The following is a 19,580-nucleotide window of genomic DNA, read 5'->3' on the forward strand; positions in this document are numbered from 1 at the left end:
TTGTCTGGACTGTGTCTTTTGCCTTACAGAAGCTTTTCAGTTTCAGGAGGTCCCATTTATTAATCGTTGATCTTAGTGTCTGTGCTGTTGGTGTTATGTTCAGGAAGCATGCTCCTGTACCAACTTGTTCAAGTGCACCTCCCACTTTGTCTTCTAAGAGGTTCAGTGTGGCTGGATTGATGTTGAAGACTTTGATCCATTTTGACTTAATTATTGTGCATGGCAATAGATATGGACCTATCTGCAGTCTTCTACAAGTCAGCATCCAGGTATGCACCATTTTTTGAAGATGCTTTCTCTTATCCATTGTATAATTTTAGCTGCTTTGTCAAAATCAGGTGGGCATACATGTATGTGTTAATATCAGGGTTTTCAATTCTATTCCATTGGTCCTCCTGTCTATTTTTGTGCAAAGACCAAGCTGTTTTCAGGACTATAGCTCTACAATAGAGCTTGAAGTCAGAGATGGTGATTTCTCTGGAATTTCCTTTATTGTACAATGTAGTTTTGGCTATCCTGGGTCTTTTGTTTTTACATTTAAAATTGAATGCTGTTCTTTCAAGGTCTGTTAAGAATTGTACCAGGATTTTGATGGGGATTGTATTGAATCTGTAGATTGCTTTTGGAAAAATTTTTGATACTATCTATCCAAGACCATGAGAGATCTTTCCCTTTTCTGTTATATTCTGTAATTTCTTTCTTTAAAGACTTAAAGTTCTTATTATATAGCTCTTTTACTTGCTTGGTTAGTGTTACCCCAAGATATTTTATGTTGTTTGTGAAAACTTTTCTCTTGTGAGGAAAATCCCATATCTCAATAATTTGTATATCTTGTATATAGAACCTCAAGATACTATAAAAAGTCATTTTGACAGGGGATATATAAGAAGTGACCAGCTCTCATAATGTTCTGTTTAGGTTTTAACTATATCATCTTGATTTAGAATTATTCAGCATTAACCACCTCAATATTTTTTCCACTGGAAATCTTTATTAGTTTTTTTTTTATTTTTGATAGACATATTCTGAGGAAATCTAGAAAATTTATTTTATTGAATGGCTTTTGTAGTCACTGTAACATTCAACCATATGCCTTTGTACTTTAGATTCTAAAGCACATGTTAAAATACATCAGCAAACTATATAGGCACAATCACAGTTATAGTTGTTAGAGCCTGTGTTTATCCCCTTTCAGAAAAATAGTTTTGGAGATTTTACTAGACACACAATAAATATATACATAAGACTTTGTTGGCCATAACGATCATCCTGGAAATATTTTTGATTTTGCTCTTCTGACTGCAGAAAATCAACCAAACTCTTAGAAGGAATAGACATGTCTGTGTTACAGAAAATAGTATTTATTCAACTGAAAACTCTATCCTGAAGAAGTAAGGGCTGTTGTAATAGACTTGAAATAGCTTTTATAGGGAGAACAATGGTCTTGCTAGTGTACTATTCACTCATATTTTAGTAAAGTGGCATGCCGGAAGAACAAAAGTTTAAAGATGAAATTGACATTGTGATCAGAATGCATTCTTGCAAAAACAAAACACTATGTTTTTATTAAAGTTGGTAGGCCACTAGCTTTTACTTGATTATCAGTATTATTGTGATATTTTGGTTGATATTATCATTCTGCTGATATTTGTACTTTAGCCATTAAATTCTTTACTACCTAATTCATAGGAGGAGAGTAAAGGATATTGAAGTTCAAATCATCGCACATACCATTTCACTGTTTCTAGTAAAAGGTTTGCTGGGAAAGGAGACTACACTTATTAGCTAATCTCTCGGCTTCATTTCTTCCCTGACCCTAATTTATTATCAAGATTTTATGGCACAAAATTTATTGCCAACATGTCCAATACAACTCATATCTCTTCCCCAATATCCTCAACATGCTCTCTGGGAATGACAGAATCCTGAAGAATCCTGACCCCAGGCTTTTCCTCCTAAATCATCACTCTTTTTTTCAATAGATTTTTACTCAAGAAACTCCATACCAGATTTTTGAAAGTTTGGTTCCCTTTCCTAATACATTATTTCTCAAAGTACACTCACTTACTAAAGTTCTATTTAGCAAAACCCATGAACAAACCACATACATCACTTGTCAACAATGATTAATTGACACAATTTTTTTTGTAAGGTATTCTGAAAATAAACATTTGGTAGTTTACTTGCCTGCATTGTAAATACAGGTCTCAGAGCATCTGAAATACTCACAAAACAAAACAACAAAAGCCTTTGGCATGGTTGAATAGAGGGCTACAATCTCAAGTAGAAAACTAAAGCAGGAAAGAGGCTGAATCTGCAGAGATAAGGAACTCAGATGTAGGGACCCAAAGATGGGTTGTCTAGACACCAGGAGATGCAGAACATGCAGAAGAAGTTTGAGAGCCAGGGGAGAAATGGGAGCTGAATTAAATATGGTGAATCCACAGTGTAGACTCAGGAAGAGGCACAAGCTGACTCAAAGCATGGTGTACAAGCATGGGGGAGTCCCACAACCCTGAAGAGAAGCTTCAGACTCAGTGACAGCAACAAAACTGAGCCAGGATAAAGTGAAACACAGGTCCCAAAACAGTTGGGCAGAACCTGGAAATGACTTGGGTACCTTTCAACTGAAAATGGATAAATACAATTTGGTACATTTACACAATAGAATATTACTCTGCTGTGAAAGCCAACAAAATCATGCAATTTGCAAGCAAATGGATGGAACTAGAAAAAAAATCATCCTCAGTGAGGTAACCCTAACCCAGAAAGACAAACACGGTATTAGATTTAAAGCAAATTATTGCCAGCCTACAATCCTCGGCCACAAAGAATCTAAGTAACATGAGGACCCTAGGAAGGAAGCATGGATCACCCTAGAAGGAGAAATAGATGAGATACCTGGGTAAACTGTGTGTAGGAGGGTAGAGGATAGACGATGAGGAATAGGAACATGAGTGAGACAGGATGGGTGAGTTGCAGGAGAGACAGAGAGGGAGAGTTAGGAAACAGATATCTTGATAGAGGGAGCTATTATGGGGTTAGAGAGAAACTTGACCATTGGAAAATTTCCAGAAATCCATCAGGATAACCCCAGCTAAGACTCCTAGCAATAGCGGAGAGGGTGCCTGAACTGGCCTTCTCCTGTAATCAGATTGGATACTGCCAAAATTGTCATAATAGAACTTCCATCCAGTCACTGACAGAAGCAAATGCAGAGATCCAAAACCAAGCAGTGGCATGAGCACTGGGTGTTGAGCCAAAGAGAGGGAGGAGGGATTATATGAGAAAGGCAGGTCAATATCACTAGTGGACAATTTACAGAGACAGCTGGCCTGAACTCATGGGACCTCTTAGACACTGGACGAGCACCTGAGGAACCTGCATGGGCTTGAAATAAGCCCTCTGCATTTGGGTGATAGTTGTGTAGATTTGTCTGTCTGTGGGGCCCCAAGGAGTGGAGCCAGGATCTATCCCTGGTGCATGGAGTACCTTTTTTGAGCCCATTCCCTATTGAAGGTTACCTTGCTCAGCCTTGATCGTGTGTGTGTGGGGAGGTGGGGGTAACGGATGCTTGGTCCTGCTTCAACTTGATGTGCCAGGCTTTATTGACTACCCATGGGAGGCATTACACTTTCTGAGGAATGGATGGGATGGAGGAGTTGGGGGCGTGGCAGAAGGAGAGGAGGAAGGCATAAAATTAAAATAGTGTAGACACAATAAAATGTAACAGGTCTAAGATGTGGTAGAGATTAATGTATGTTATTCACCAATAACTTGGAACATTAATGGTCTCTACTCTTCAACAAAAACATGTGCAGTCAATCAGAAGGCAAGATCTATTAATGACTGCTTCCATGAAATACACCTCACTTTCAAAGAATGATACCAACGTTGGGTAAAGAAAGTTATTTCAGGCAAAGAGATACAAGACATGTATAATTGTAGCTATTCTAATATATACCAAAAGTTTGATATTTATTATTGTACCATAATATAGTACAAAACTACAATATATAATAATCTTCATCCTAGTAGAAAAATGTACATAAAATTCCCTAAATATACACGAGTATTTTTATTATGTATTGGTCATTTACAAGGCTTAAAATATTAAAGTGATAGAATTTTTTAAAAGTCATTCCTAATTTCACTTAAAATTTCAACATTATTTTTGGTTTCCCATTTTTTTAAATTTAATTAATGTTTTGAGCACTTCATAAATGCACTCCTACACTTAATATCTCAATTATTTATCACACCCTTTGAAATGATAAGTTTCTCTTTAATTATTAGTCTCTCTCTCTCTCTCTCTCTGTGTGTGTGTTTGTGGGGGTGTCACCCAAAACAAATAAACAAACATACAAACAACAACACAAACCTACTAGAGCTAACAACTTGAGACTGGACAATCTTTGTGGGAGAATATCCCTGAAGAAAAGATTCTCCCTCTCTCAGAAACCTTTGATTATCTTTTCTTTATCTAATGGCTTAACATTATGGAATTTCTCCTGTCAGCATTGGCATGTCATCTGGTATTGTCATTCAGGATTCATTTAGGCAGACCTACTGCTGATTCTTAAGATGTACAGTTTTCAGATCATCCTAGAGAACACTATCCATCTGCGAGCATCTGCTCCTCTGGTTTGTAATATTTCCACTATCTTTCTATATTTTATCACTGATCCCTCATATATTAATTATACCATCACATACCTTCATATTTATCTAACTGTGAATGACAAATAAAATTATTAGAATTAAATATGATGGGCCAAGAAAGCAAGAACTGGAAGGGGGGACTTTAAAGGAACCACAATTCCTGAAATATACCAAAAGTATAGTTTGGAGAGTTATATGGCATTTGAACAAGTAGGTTGAGAGAGTTAACAGGTATAAGTCTCTGTCATCTCACATATTAAGCATTTAAGCTATACACATAATCTATGCATGATACTCTATATAACTGTGATCTCATTATTTCCCCAGTAAATGTGTAAATCTACTTAGAAACTATATGCACAGTGTAAGAATACAATCTTTTTCTTAGTGAAGAAGTGTCTGTATGTCCAAGCCTGAATGCTATTTAAATATCTGTGAATCACATACTTTGTAGCCCTATTCTGATAATAGCAAGGAAGGATCATTGGCAGATGTTCTAGAAACCTGATTTGTTGATATTACAGTGAAAGCTGCAAAAACTATTTAGGTAACATCTTGGTCAACTTTCTCTTTTATATTCTGAACTTTTATATTGCCATTTGGGATTTTTTTTTTCTCAGATAAATCTGTGTCTAAAAATCTTGAAAAAAAAGTTAAGGAACCTAAGAAGTAAACTGGAATTTTCAATATACAACCTTCCAGAGGACAAAATGAAAAAGGCTAAGTTGTAGGAGCATACACACATATTAACCTCCTTGAACAACTGGAAACAGTTTTCCTGAGTGCAAATGTATTCCTGACAAGACTGAAAAGCTCCAAGGCTGTCATGTGCATATCTGTAATATACAAAGGGAAGGAAGGGAAGTAAAAGTGAAGTGGCATATAAGGAAAAGTAATCCTTAGATTGACCAAAATCAGTTCTTATACAAAGCCAAAAAGTGGGAAGCACTCAGTATATTTAGATAGGAGGTAAAGTATCGAAAATAAAGAACCCAGAGAGAAAACAGACATTCCCCATAGGAGTTTACATAAAGTATCATAAATGGAAAGAGGAGCCTAAAATTTTAAACAGAAACAGAGAATTTCAACAGTAATTACACTTGCAATTTGAAGTCCAAAGTAGTGTCGGTAAGCATAGTAAAAGAGAGAGGACCTGAGGTGGACAGCTGTACATCCTTACATCTCTAGACTTGTAATATTACCCTTCCTATTCAAATGTTAAAGGATAAGCACTTAAAAGTGGTTAATGCTTTCTAAAATAAATTTTCTTCACAGTGTAAATGTATATTTTATCCCACACAGTATATTGGGTCTAGCTCCTGTTGCTAAAGGGAGAGTATAAAAATATTGGTAAACAGCCCAGATTTTGAATCTCAGCTTCAAAGAGTAAACTTTGTTTGAGTCCTAGTGCTATTTTATTTGCCTATTGAATATGAGATTATTATCCAAAGAGACTGAAATAAAACTCTGCTATTTTTGGTAAATACAAAAAATAGATCCAAGATACTCAAGCAATAGGGCCCAAGTACTGTCTTCTATAAAGGGAAAAAAGTAGATATCTAAGGATGTCCAATAGAGACAATACTGCTCTAGGCAGTATGGGAGCTTGTAATGACAAGAATTGTTTTAGGTAAAGTGTTCTTAGTCAAGGAGCAATTTTGCTCATAGTTATAGTTTTGTAGTTTTTTTTTCCCCTCATTTCCACAGTATATCATGAAAAATCTACAAATCTCATTTTGTAGTTTATGGTGGCCAAATAATTTAGAAGAAATTCTATGACTCAACTTTCCAGGTGAGTAGCCATGAAAAATGCATAAAATTTACATTTGTAGAATTCTATATGTTATTTTCTTCACATATAAAACTGAAAAATGGTATCTACTTCAAAAGATTATTATCAAATTTGGGGCTTGGGAGAGGGTTAAGAATATTTACTGATGTTCAAAAAGACCTGAAATCAACTCTCATCAACTACATGGTAGCTCAAAATCATGTGGAACTCTAAATCTCGGTGATGAGATTTCCCTTTCCTGCCCCTCAGGAGCACCAGGAATGTACATTATGGACAGGCGTATATGCAGGCAAGATACTCGTACTCATAAAGTACATTAATAATAGAGCAGAATTAGAAAAGAACATAAAATGCCTTATGTAGTGGTACATGCACTTATTTTTAAAAACGTTATTGTGAAAACTACAATGTATGGCAAATGCTGTGATTTATGCCTAGGACCAAGGAAGCATGCTGTTATTGTAGATTATAATTGACCATATCCACATAATCCATTCACATAAAATTGAAAAACAAACCAGTGTGCCAATCTTAGTCCTCATGGCCATCCTAAAATGTATTTGAAATCTTTTTTCCATCAGGGATTTTACATAAACTATTCTCACCTCTTTTTGAGTCCTTCTTGAACATTGGTTTTTCAACTGCTGTGCTGGGTGTCTTTTTTCAACTTGGCACAAACCTAGACATATCTGGGAAGTGGAAATCTTAATTAAGAAAATGTTTCCTTAAGATTGGCCTGTAGGCAAATCTGTTGGGTATTTTCTTGATTAAATGTTGATGTGAATAGGCTTATCTACTATGGGAGGTGCCAGACTGGATGGGAAAAAGCAAGCAAGCTGAGCAAGCCATGAAGAGAAAGCCAATAAACAGCAATCCTCTGTGGTTTCTGCTTCACTTGCTGCCTCCAGATTCTTTCCCTGCTTGAGTTTCTGCCCTAACTCCTCTCCAGGGAATGGACTGTTACCTGAAATTGTAATATGACATAAAGCCTTTCCTCCCTATGTTACTTTGGGTCAAGGGGCTTCATCAACAGAATGAAACTCTTAATTAAGACAACTGCCTTATTCAAAATTATATTTGTCCTGTTCCTTCTGTACAATATTACTTGTATGTATGTTTTCAGGGTTAACCATTTGACAGTGGAAAACCAATTGATGTGTTTTTTTTTTTTTTTTTCTGCTTATTGCAACATTATGGTGCAGCTTTTCATGTTACTAGGAAATACAATCTCACTTCAAGCTCTCTGGTAGCCTAGCTGTTACAGTCTTTCTGCCACCTTTTGGGTAGTGCTCCCTGAATCTTAGGTGTTTTAGATCTATCTGACAAGTTTAACACTAAGATACAGTGATGGGAGATGTCATTCTGTATATGTTTCTCATACTGGTTAATGAATAAAGCACTGTTGGCCTATAGGAAAGGAAGATAGGAGGGACTAGGAGACAAGGAGGAAAGAGGAGGTAGTAAGAAAGGGCCAAGATGGAGAATCTGGAGAGAATAGAACCGCCAGCCACCTCTCACTGGTAAGACCACGTGGAAATACATAGAAATGGGTTAATAATTAACACAGAGCTAACCGATAAGAAACTAGTAACTGGCCAACAGAATTATATCATATACAGATTCTCTGTGTGTTATTTGGGGCTGGCGTGCCGGCGGGACAAGACTGGCAGCGGGCAGAAAAACCGTACTCCTTACAGTACAGTAGTGGCACATGTATCTTGGCAATAACCAACAGGTCTCTAATTGGATTTCAGAACAGATGAACAAGATGGAAAAAATGCCTAGTACTGGAATGCTGGCTAAGGACTACATGCTAATAACACAATAGTTGCTGGAGGAAAATTGACAACCTCCAATTTACTAAAATAGGGTAATCCATAACAACAATCCATAACTTTAAATATTTAAGTGATTCTTAATGTGAAATTTTCCTACTCATAAGCATATAACTAAAGCTTGAAGCATTCAACATTTTCTTTTCATAATACAGGTAGTATGCATGTATGCATGTGTGTACACATCTGTATTTTCCTAGTGCATCATCATAATTTCAAAGGTGTATACACTTGAACATTTTATATGTGTGTGTGTGTGTGCAGTGTGTGTATGTGTGTGTGTTTATTCTGTTCATCAAATAGAGATTTAAGCATAAAATGTTATTGTACCTTCATTATTCAATAAATATGTGTTTTGTCTCTCAGAATACAAGTGTTATAAAAAGAAAAATGGGGTTGAAACTTGTGAACAGAGAAGAAGGTCAGTACAGTAGGAGGGAGGACAAAGAATCATGTAAACAGAGCTCTTTATTGGTGTAAATAGTAAAACCTGGAGTCTGATAAAGGAAAATGCTCAGAGAACAGAGAGAAAGGGCAAGACAAAGCCACCTTTGCCCAATCAACTTTCCATTGGGTGGGGGAAAGCAAGTTCCTGTTTCATCCTGCTTATATCCTCTTTTCACCAAGCCAACTCACTCCATGTCTGTACAGACTTTCTAACCTCTATGGTAAACTAGTGTCAAGTTCCTTCCTCTGATCTTCATGCATGCTTTATTTGTACAAGCAAGGTATCACCATAGGGATCTGCCCCAGCAGGTCAGATCATCCTAATCCCTGCCATCCTCTCGGTCTTGGCCTTCCTACACCTCCTTCTTGAGGTGAGTGTCTACTCCCACGTCCAACAACCACACCTTCTCCTTGGTACATACTGGGTTGGCTTTGCTTTTGGTGGACTTGCCTTGGCACTCCTGACAATTGGGGGCCTGCCCACATCTAAATTTTGGGCCATCTATGCCTTCTGATTGAGGTGAGTCTGGGGACATCTCAGGTCCAACCTCCCCACACATCCTTTCCTTGGAACTTCCCAGGTTGCTTCTGCACTTAGCATACCCACTCTTGCACATGGACCACTGGCATCCTGTCCTCATCACAGTCTGGATCTAGGTCTTGACTAGACTTTCCCTGGCATGATAAAACATCTAGATCCTGCCCCCATGTCAGCTTTAAACCCTTAAATACTCTGCTTGAGTCTTGCCTCCCCCATGCCTTCTGTGTAAGAAATCCAAGAGAGCTCAGACCATCAAGAGTTATTGACATCAAGTCCTGAACCTCCTACAGCTACCTGGAGAGGAGAGTAGAGAGAGAGACCACAAATGCCACTGGAAGATGAATTGGGAAGACTACAGTACAAGAACATATTCAACAAAAGAAAGAACAATATGACACTACTAGAATATAGGGACGCTACACCAACAAAACCTGAACATACCAACAAAGATAAAGCAGAAGAGAATGACCTTAGAAACAAATTCATGAAAATTATAGAGGCCCTCAGAGAGGATATGAGACAATCCCTTAAATAATTGAAAAAAATATGAAAGATATAGAAGAAAAGACTAAACAAAAATGCCAGAAATAAACATATCTCTAAAAGAAAGGAAGGAAGCCAGAAAAAAAAAAAAGCAAACAGATGAATGACAAAATGAAAAGAGTTCAAGACCTGAAAACTGAAATAGAGACAATAAAGAAAACACAAACTGAGGGAATGCTGGGAATAGAAAAGTTGGGTAAATAATCAGGAACTACAGATGCAAGCATAACCAACAGAATACAAGAGATGAAAGAAAGAATCTCAGGCGTTGAAGATAAATTAGAGAAAATAGATTCATCGACCAAAGAAAATCTTACATCCAACAAATTCTTAACACAAAATGTACAGGAAATGTGGGACACCATGAATATACCAAACCTAAGAATAAAAGGTATAGAAGAAGGTGAAGAAGCCCAGCTCAAAGGTGCAGAAAACATATTCAACAAAATCACTGAAGAAAATTTTCCCAATCTGAAGAAGGACATGCCTTTGAAATTACAAGAACCATAACAAACACCAAATAGAATGGACGAAAGGTGGGAAAAAAAGCCCACTTGCCACATTATAATCAAAAACACACAGAATAAAGAAAGAATGTTAAGAGCAATGAAGGAAAAAAGGCCAAGTATCATATAAAGGCAAACATATCAAAATTATACCAGACTTCTCCATGGAAACTCTGGAAGCCATAAGATACTGAACAGATGTTCTACAAACAGTAGAAGACTATGGATGACAGCCCAGACTACTATAACCCCAAAACTCTCAATTACTATAGATGGAGAAAACATGATTTACACAATATATAGCCACATAACCAGCCCTACAGAAAGTTCTGGAAGGGAAACTACAAAAACATAGGCAATAGATAATCCCACTTTACCAGAAAACAAAATGAAAAGCAGAGGGAATCTTCTCAAAATACTATCAACAACATCAAGTCCAAGACAAACAAGAATCAACAACCAGTGGTCCTTACTTTTCCTAAACACTAATTGTCTTAACTCACCTATAAAAAGACACAGGCTAACAGAATATATATGAAGACAGAACCTATCCTTTGCTGCATATGAGAAATACCTTCCAACTCAAAGATAAACACTACCACAAGTAAAGTGTTCGGAAAAAAACTTTCCAGTCAAATGTACCCAAGACACAAGTGGGTGTAGCTATCCTAATATCTAACAAATTAGGATACAAACAAAAATCAGTCAGAAGAGAGGATAAGATCATTTCATATTCACCACAGAAAAATCCATAGGGACATGGTAACAATTCTGAAATTCTGAACATCTATGCCCCAAATAAAAAGGCACCCAAGTTCATAAAAGAAACATTACTAAAACTCAAACCTCACATAAAACCTCACACACTTATAAGGGAGACTTTAACACCCCTCTCTCACCACTAGAGAGGAACACCAGACAGAAACTTAAAAAGAAACAAAGGAACTGACAGAAGTTATGACTAAATTGGTTTTAATAGACACATATAGAACATTCCATCCAAACATATAAGTATATACCTTCTTCTCCTCTCCACATAGAACCTTCACTAAAATTGTCCACATACTCAATCAGCAACATAGCAAGCCTAAACAGATACAAAACAATTGGAATAAGCCCCTGTATCTTATCAGATCACCATGCTTTGAAATCAACTAGAACAACCCTACAACATCATGGAAATAGAAAACATACACAATTGGCAATTCCTAGGTCAAGGAAATAATAAAGAAATAAATCAAAGACTTCCTTGAATTCAGTGAGAATAAAGACACAACACACCCAAACTTATGGGACAGACACATTGAAAGCAGTACTAAGAGGAAAGTTCATAGTACTAAGTGCCCACAGGAAAAAGCTGGAGGATAGCCACATTTGAGAATTAACAGCACAACTGAAAGCTCTATAACAAAAAGAAGTAAACTCACACCAGAGGCACAGAAAAAAGAAAACAATAAAATTGAGGACTGAAGTCAATAAAGTGGAAATGAAGAAAACAATACAAAGAATCAATGTAACAAAGAGTTGGGTCTTCAAGAAAAATCAACAAGATAGACAAACCTTTATCCAAACTAACCAAAAAGCAGGGAGAGAACATGCAAATTAGCAAAATCAGAAATGAGAACAGGGAGTGAGGACATACCAACAACTAACACTCTAGAAGAAATCTAGAGACACTTCAGGTCATACTTTGAAAACTATACTCAACAATATTGGAAAATTGAAAGGAAATGGATGATTTTGTTAAAACTTTAAATCAAGAACAGGTATGCAATTTAGGTGAACATATAACACCTAAAAAAATAGGAAGGAATCATGAAAAGTCTACCAACCAAAAACAAAACAAAACAAAGCTCAGAGACAGATGATTTCCAGGAAGAATTCTACCAGAAATTCAAAGAACAGCTGATACCAATAATCCTCAAAGTGTTACACATAATAGAAGCAGAAAGTTCATTGCCAATCTCTTTTTACCAGGCAATAATTACCTCGGTAACCAAGCCACACAGATTCACAGCCAAGAAAGAGAACTACAGATGCAGAGAACATGGACGCAAAAATACTCAATAAAATACTGGCAAATCAAATCCAAACACATCAGAGAAAACATCCACCATGACCAAGGAGGCTTCATCCCAGGGATGCAGGGATGGTTCAACATATGAAAATCTATCAATGGAATCCACTGTAAAAAACAAACTGAAAAAGAAAAACCATATGATCATCTCATTACTGTTGAAAATGACTTTGACAAAATCCAGCATCCTTTCATAATCAGGGATAACAGGAACATGCCTAAATATAGTAAAAGCAATCTACACTAAACCAACAGCCAACATCAAACTAAATGGAGATAAACTCAGGGTGATTCCTCTAAATCAGGAATAAGACAAAATTGTCTATGATCTCTATATATCTTTAATATTGTACTTGAAGTTCTACTTAGAGCAATAACACAACGAAGAGTGATCGAGGGGATACAAATTGGAAAGGAAGAAGTCAAACTTTAACTATTTGCAGATGATATGAGAGCTTATGTAAGTGACCCAAAAAACTCTACCAAGGAACTCCTACAACTGAAAAAAACCTTCAGCAAAGTGTCAGGATGCAAGGTTAACTCAAAAAAAAAAAAAAAAAAAACAGTACCCTACTACATACAGATGATAAAGGTGCTAAGAATGAAATAAGAGAAACATCATCATTTACAATAACCACAAACACAATAAAATATATTGGGGCAGTGCTAACTAAACAAGTAAAAGACCTATTAAGCAAGAACTTTGAGTCTTTCAAAAAGAAACCAAAGTAGATACTAGAAAATGGAAAGATCTCCCAGGATCTTGCATAGGCAGGATCAGCAAAGTAAAAATATCAATCTTACCAAAAGCAATCTGTAGATTCAATGCAATCACAATAAAAAACCAAGCACAATTCTTCCCTAACCTTTAAAGGACAATACTCAAATTTATGCACAATACGAAAGACCCAGGAGAGCTGAAGCAACCCTGCATAATAAAGGAACTTCCAGAGGCATCATGATCCCTGAATTCAAGCTTTACAATAGAGCTATAGTCCTGAAAACAGCTTGGTATCAGCACAAAAATAGAGGAATACCAATGGAAATGAATTGAAAACCCTGATATTAACCCACACACCCATGAACACCTGATTTTCACAAAGTAGCTGAAAGAAAAAAAGAAAGCATTTTGAACAAATGAGGCTGGCATAACTGGGTGTTGTCAAGTAGAAGACTATAGATAGATCCATATCTATCACTGCAAAAAAATTGAGTTCAATATTGACTCAATGGAACAAAGACCTCAACCTAAATGTATCCATACTGCATTTCCATTGCACCACAGAGCCACAAAATATACTTCATTTCTTAGGAGAGAAAGTGGGATATTTCCCTTGAACAAATAGGTACAGGAGACTTTTCCTGAACATAACACCAGTAGAACAGTCAATGAGATCAATAATTAATAAATGGGACCTCCTGAAACTGAGAAGCTTCTGTAAGGCACAGTCTACAAAACAAAACAGCAGCCCATAGAATGGGAAAGGATCTTCACCAACCCCACATCTGACAGAGGGCTGATCTCAAATATACAAAAGAACTCCAGAAACTAGTCATCTAAACACCAAATAATCCTATTAAAAAGTGGGGTACAAAAATAAATAAGAAAGTTCTCAATAGAGGACTCTAAAATGGCTGAAAAACACTTAAGAAAGTGCTCAACATCCTTAGCCATCAGGGGAAATACAAATCAAAACAACTCTTCCTACTATTACCACCCTACTGCTGTTGAATGTCTAAAATAAGAAACACCAATGAAAGTTTATGCTGAAGAGGATATGGAGTAAGGGGAACACTCCTCCACTGATGGTGGGAATGAAAAATTATACAGCCACTTTGGAGTTCAGTGAATCAGTTCCTCAGTGAAAATCAAGTCATTGTACCAAAAGATCCAACAATTCAAATCACAGGAATATACCCAAAAGATGCACATTCATGAAACAAAGATATCTGTTCCACTATGTTCATAGCAGCATTATTTGTAATAGCCAGAAACTGCAAGCAACACCCTCAGCTGAAGAATGGATGGATAAAATGTGGTACATTTACACGATGGAATACTACTCAGAGAAATAAAACAATGGAATCTTGAAATTCAATGGCAAATGGATGGAATTAGAAGAGATCCTCTTGAATGACATTACCCCAGGCACAAACAGATGAACATGGTATGTATTCACTCATATATGGATTTCAGACAGAGCAAAGGATCACTAGCCTACATTCCACAGTGCCAGAAAAGCTGGGAGAAAAAAAAAAAAAAAGAGGACCCTAAGAGAGATATACATGTTCCTCCACAGAAGGGGAAAGGGACGAGGTCTCCTGAAAGAATTTGGGAGCAGGGAGGAGGATAAGGGGAGTTATGGAGAAAGAGAAGAGGAGAGGAAAGGAGAGGATAATGTGAGAGAGGGGTAAATTGAGTCTGGGGAAGAACAGAGGAGAACAAGAAAAGAGATTCTATAACAGAGGGGCCATTACAGGTTTAAACAGAAATCTGGCACTAGGGAAATGCCCAGAAACCCACAAGAGTGACCCCAACTAACAATCTAAAAAGTTGTGGAGAGGCCTACGTTAAAGGCAATTTCTTGATAATGAGAATGACGACTACCTTATATGCCATGCTAGAAACTTCACTCAGTTGCTTATGGAAACCAGCAGACACTCATGGCTAAACACAGAGCTTATCTCCTGGAATCCATTTGCAGAGAAGGAGAAGTGATGAGCAAAGTGGTCAAGAACAGGCTGGAGAAACCCACAGAAACAGCTGACCTGAACAAGCAGAAGCTCATGGATCCCAGTGTGAATCTTGGAATATAACATAGGAACAAACCAGACCACCAAAATGAGAGTCTTGGTTAGAGGATCTGGGAAGTCTATCGGATCTATGACTATTCCCCATGAAGGGATAATCCCTTAGCCTAGAGACACAGGGGAGGGCCTACACATTAGCCCAAATAACTTGATAGATTTTGATGATCCCTCATGGCAGGCCTCACCCTCCCTAAGGAGTGAATAGTGGATTGGATGGGGGGCGTCTGAGACAGGAATGGGAGGATGGGAGGAAGACAGAACTGAGATTGATATGAAAAATAAAAAAAAAACATATTAAAGAAAACAATTTAAAAATTATATCATCACAGAACAGATAACATCAAAATTGTAGGAATAAAACCTTATATAATCATATTATTTTATATTTGTAAAATTACACACAATATATTTAAGTGTATTTATGCATACTTGTGTGTGCATATGTATGTACATATATGCTTAAAAGAGATTAAGTCACTTGGATTGACTAATATACAAAAGCCACAGACTAACAAAATTCCAGCCCAAGGCATAAGAAAGTTCTTTTCAAATGGTTTGCAGTACAAGCAACCCCTAAAACAATAGACTATTGCCATTACCATCTCGGAATTTGAAGTCCCTATTTTTGAAGCCACTGTACACTGAGAACACAGACCTGGAATATGAGATCTGGATCTACCCTAAAACCCTCTTTATTTCTGTCTAATTCCAGGGTGTCAGAAATACTACACAAGCTGCCAAGGGTGGGAAACAACTATTAGTCCTATCCAGATGTCACATCTACTAACTACGGCAAGATATTGTAAAGGCTCAGCATAAGCATTATAAACACCCTTTGAATTTATTCTATTTTTGTTATGTGGTCTTGATGACCAGAGTATTAAGTAAAAAAAAAGAACCTCAATATAAACAAAAACAAATGACAACAACAAACAATTTGAGGGTACATAGATAAGATGATGTACCATTTAGAATCTTTTAAAAGCTAGCATATTGAAATACTCTAAAATGTAAATAGTATATTTATAAAATCTAAGCATCATGTGATTGATAATCACATTAGTTATTAGGAATGTTGAACTAAGTTGTAGTTGTCAAGTGTCACTGGAAATCACCACTATCATTGAAACTCTTATACATAGAAACAACCAAGCCTGAAGCAAAGAAACCGTACTTCAAATGTTTCAGGTTTGCTTTGAGAGTTGTAATGGTATTATCCTTATTCTTTATAGCTCTCATATAAGTCTCAATAACCTCGCCGTGGTAGTTCAAGTCTATCATCCCAACTGTAGGGGAGGCTGAGCAGAACACAAAGCCAAAGCAGTCTGGGCTATAACAGTTGATCAAGGCTAGCTTTGACACTTAGCAAGACCATGTGTTAAAACAAACTATGTTTTTCTTGGATATGCCCTAAGCAGAGCTCACAACCTAGTACCACAAAACAAACAAACAACAACTATAATCAAATGGTACTTGCGTATTAGTAAATGCAAATTGCTTATGATTGAGAAAATATATAAATTCCTTTTTAAAGTATTAAGTAACAAGTAAATAGTCCTAAGTAATTAATTAACATTATGTGCTATTAATTACTTTGTTTTTTATGAATATTGATAAATATTTATTAATTTTTATAATGAAAACACATAACTCTGACAGTAAGAAATCAAAGGAATATGAAGTTTGAATGTTGACATTGTAAGAAGATAGAGTTATGCACAAATTAAAAATCCCTTTTAATGCATGGTAAATGTGATGACAGAATATTGTGAGTAAAAAGTACACAGCTTCTCAACACAGCACACACCTAACTATGAAGAGTGATTACATGATGAACACTTCAGAGATGAGGCTAAAATGATGAATTGATATGTGTGAAGTGTAAAGAGTAAATAAATAACTGAGTAAACATTTGTGGTTATAAAGGGAGAGCATCCTTTATATGATTGGAAGGAAATAGAAAAGCTCAGATTACAGGCTACCAATGTTTCAGGCATAATCTTTACTCTGTGTGACTTGTGGAATACATGTTATATAGAAGAGAGACCCAGTCAAGTTCAGTTCGTCAATGTTTTAGAAGATGATGTGCATATAAAACAAAAGAGTATAGGTGTTAATTGTGAATTGTATGTAAGTGAAAAGGGTAATGATGTATCAATCGGAAAGACCATTTGCCAAGAAAAGAGAATCAGGCTTAATCAAACACAATAGAAGGGTTATCTCTATATTCCAGTTCAGTCGGGACACAGACTTCCTGGTGAGGAAATGAAGACAATGAGTGGAAACAGTTAAGCCACAAAGTCTTCAAAATCAAGGATGAACTATATGTATGTTTTGCAGACCACTGTGGAATATTTAAAATTATGTGTAGCAGGAAGTCAGGAAAAATACAGTATTACATTGTTACACTAAAAAGCACAGGGGTATATGATGGCTATCAAAAGAAGAAATAAGTGCATGTCTACTGAAACTGTCTGAATAGAAAGTTATGACATCAAAGACAAATGGTTTGAAGGACATAGAAGTCAGGTGTGTTACTGACTGTAGTGGAAGTTTTGAATAAAGATTTGTTCCAGCATGATGTATGGTAAAAGATGAGAAAACACAGGAGAGACCTAATATTAAGTTTCAGAGACCATTAAAGGTTTTAGATATGACATAGAAGGGTCTCAAGTACTTAACTAATGAAATAAGAAAAACCCTCACGATCCCAAGGCCTTTTTGTCATTGTTTCCAACATTGCTTCATTATCAAGAGCATAAATTTTTTTTTTGACATGCCTCCAGTTTTGACAACCATTTTTGCTACTAAGATAAAAAAAATGTACCATTTCCTCCTGGGCCTGATTTATCACTGTACACAAATTTAGTGAGTATGACTGCAATGTATTTACAGGGGATTTCTGAGGTTCTAAATTTGTTTTCCTCTGATCAAGGGTGACATAGAAAGGGTATTAGGTAAACTCTCTTGATAGTAGGAAATACTGACTAAGGGGTAATATAATACTTATACTAAAAATAAGATTATCCTTTGCAAATGGCATAAGTGATCATTACTGGCAAGCTAATTAAAACATGTAATTATGACACTGGTAAAATATAAAACATATTAGCATTGATTTAATTATGATGGCAGTGAAAATGGTCTGGCTTCTAAAAAGCATTTTCCATTCTGTTTCATGAAGGAAATTAGTAAAATGAGAGCTATTAGTCCAGCTGGACACAATAAAATTGAAAACAAGATTATAAGTATGACTATAGAAAAAATATTGAAAAAAGAATTGCAATAATGTGAAATACATATTCAGTGAAAGAAAGAGTTTGTTTGGCTCTTCATTTATCTATATCCATCTACATGTCTATGTTGTTTTGCATATGTGTATGTTAGCAATTCATCAATAGTAGCAAATTCCCTGAAAATGTAAAGATTTTCAATGGGAATTCACAAAAGCTGTTCATCAATAAAGATAACTCAAACATTCATATGTTTTATATATCACTGAAGAGTAACAAAAATATGTACTGAATTGAATTTTATATTTTATAGTAATTGCTAACTGACTATAAGACACATTAGAATATGGTCATTAGTATTCCCATTACATTGTCTTTTTCTATCTATATCCATGACATCTACATTTTTCTAAAATAATTGGAAAACAATCACTTACCAAAATGGTGGTAACAATCAATGAACGATTAGACAAGGAGTCTGTGATGTTTGCTGGCTTTCCTTTCTGACTTTCGGTCATATTCAGGCCACTGGCTGGATCCCACGTTCCAATCTATAAAACAACAAGTGTACTTTGAGAAGTGTCCATCGGGCATCTGTGAGAGCATGCTGAAAGGGAATTGAATACAACCAACACTTACTATTCACCTCTGCAGTATTGTGTGCTGTCATTAAAGTATAGGCTGCTGTTTTAAGCATGATTTACTGTTGTGTCAAGTGTGTCTAGTGAAGTGCGACATTAAAGAAGAAAATCATTCACCATACTGCCACTGTCAGCGTGAGAGCTTCATTTTCCATTAAAACTTTCATTCTACAAGCTAAAGCACATTTGACAATAACTTCTTAACAACTAGAAACTGATGAATAGGGTATATCCTTTAGTGTAATGGCTCTATTTTATTCTCTCATTATGAAGAGAAAATTATTTACCACAAACAAAGCTGAAATATGGGGAAAACTTGGGATCCAGGATAAATTTATAAGTATAGATAGGTTTATGGATGGGAATGACTATTAGTTTGCATAACCTCAGGTAGAGTCAATCTACACTAATAGATCATTGCATCTTTTAAAATAATCTTTTGTAGTGTTGAAAATACTTCTGGAAAATGAGATTTTTAGAACAATCTCATCT

At 36.1% G+C, this 19,580-nt stretch overlaps 1 protein-coding gene across 1 annotated transcript in view; it reads right to left on the bottom strand.

The window, feature by feature from the left end:
• The window catches only part of LOC127215308 (glutamate receptor ionotropic, kainate 2-like), a 120,579-nt gene extending 101,324 nt beyond the window's left edge, over positions 1-19,255 (bottom strand). The window contains exons 1-2 of the mRNA XM_051175679.1: positions 19,211-19,255; positions 18,885-18,998 (exon numbers count right to left, since the gene is read on the bottom strand). Of these exons, the coding sequence (XP_051031636.1) occupies positions 18,885-18,998; positions 19,211-19,255 (159 nt within the window). The remainder of the gene's footprint in view (positions 1-18,884; positions 18,999-19,210) is intronic.
• Between the last annotated feature and the right edge of the window lie 325 nt (positions 19,256-19,580).

This window comes from Phodopus roborovskii, unplaced genomic scaffold (assembly GCF_943737965.1).
Source record: "Phodopus roborovskii unplaced genomic scaffold, PHOROB, whole genome shotgun sequence".
Lineage (NCBI taxonomy): Eukaryota > Metazoa > Chordata > Mammalia > Rodentia > Cricetidae > Phodopus > Phodopus roborovskii.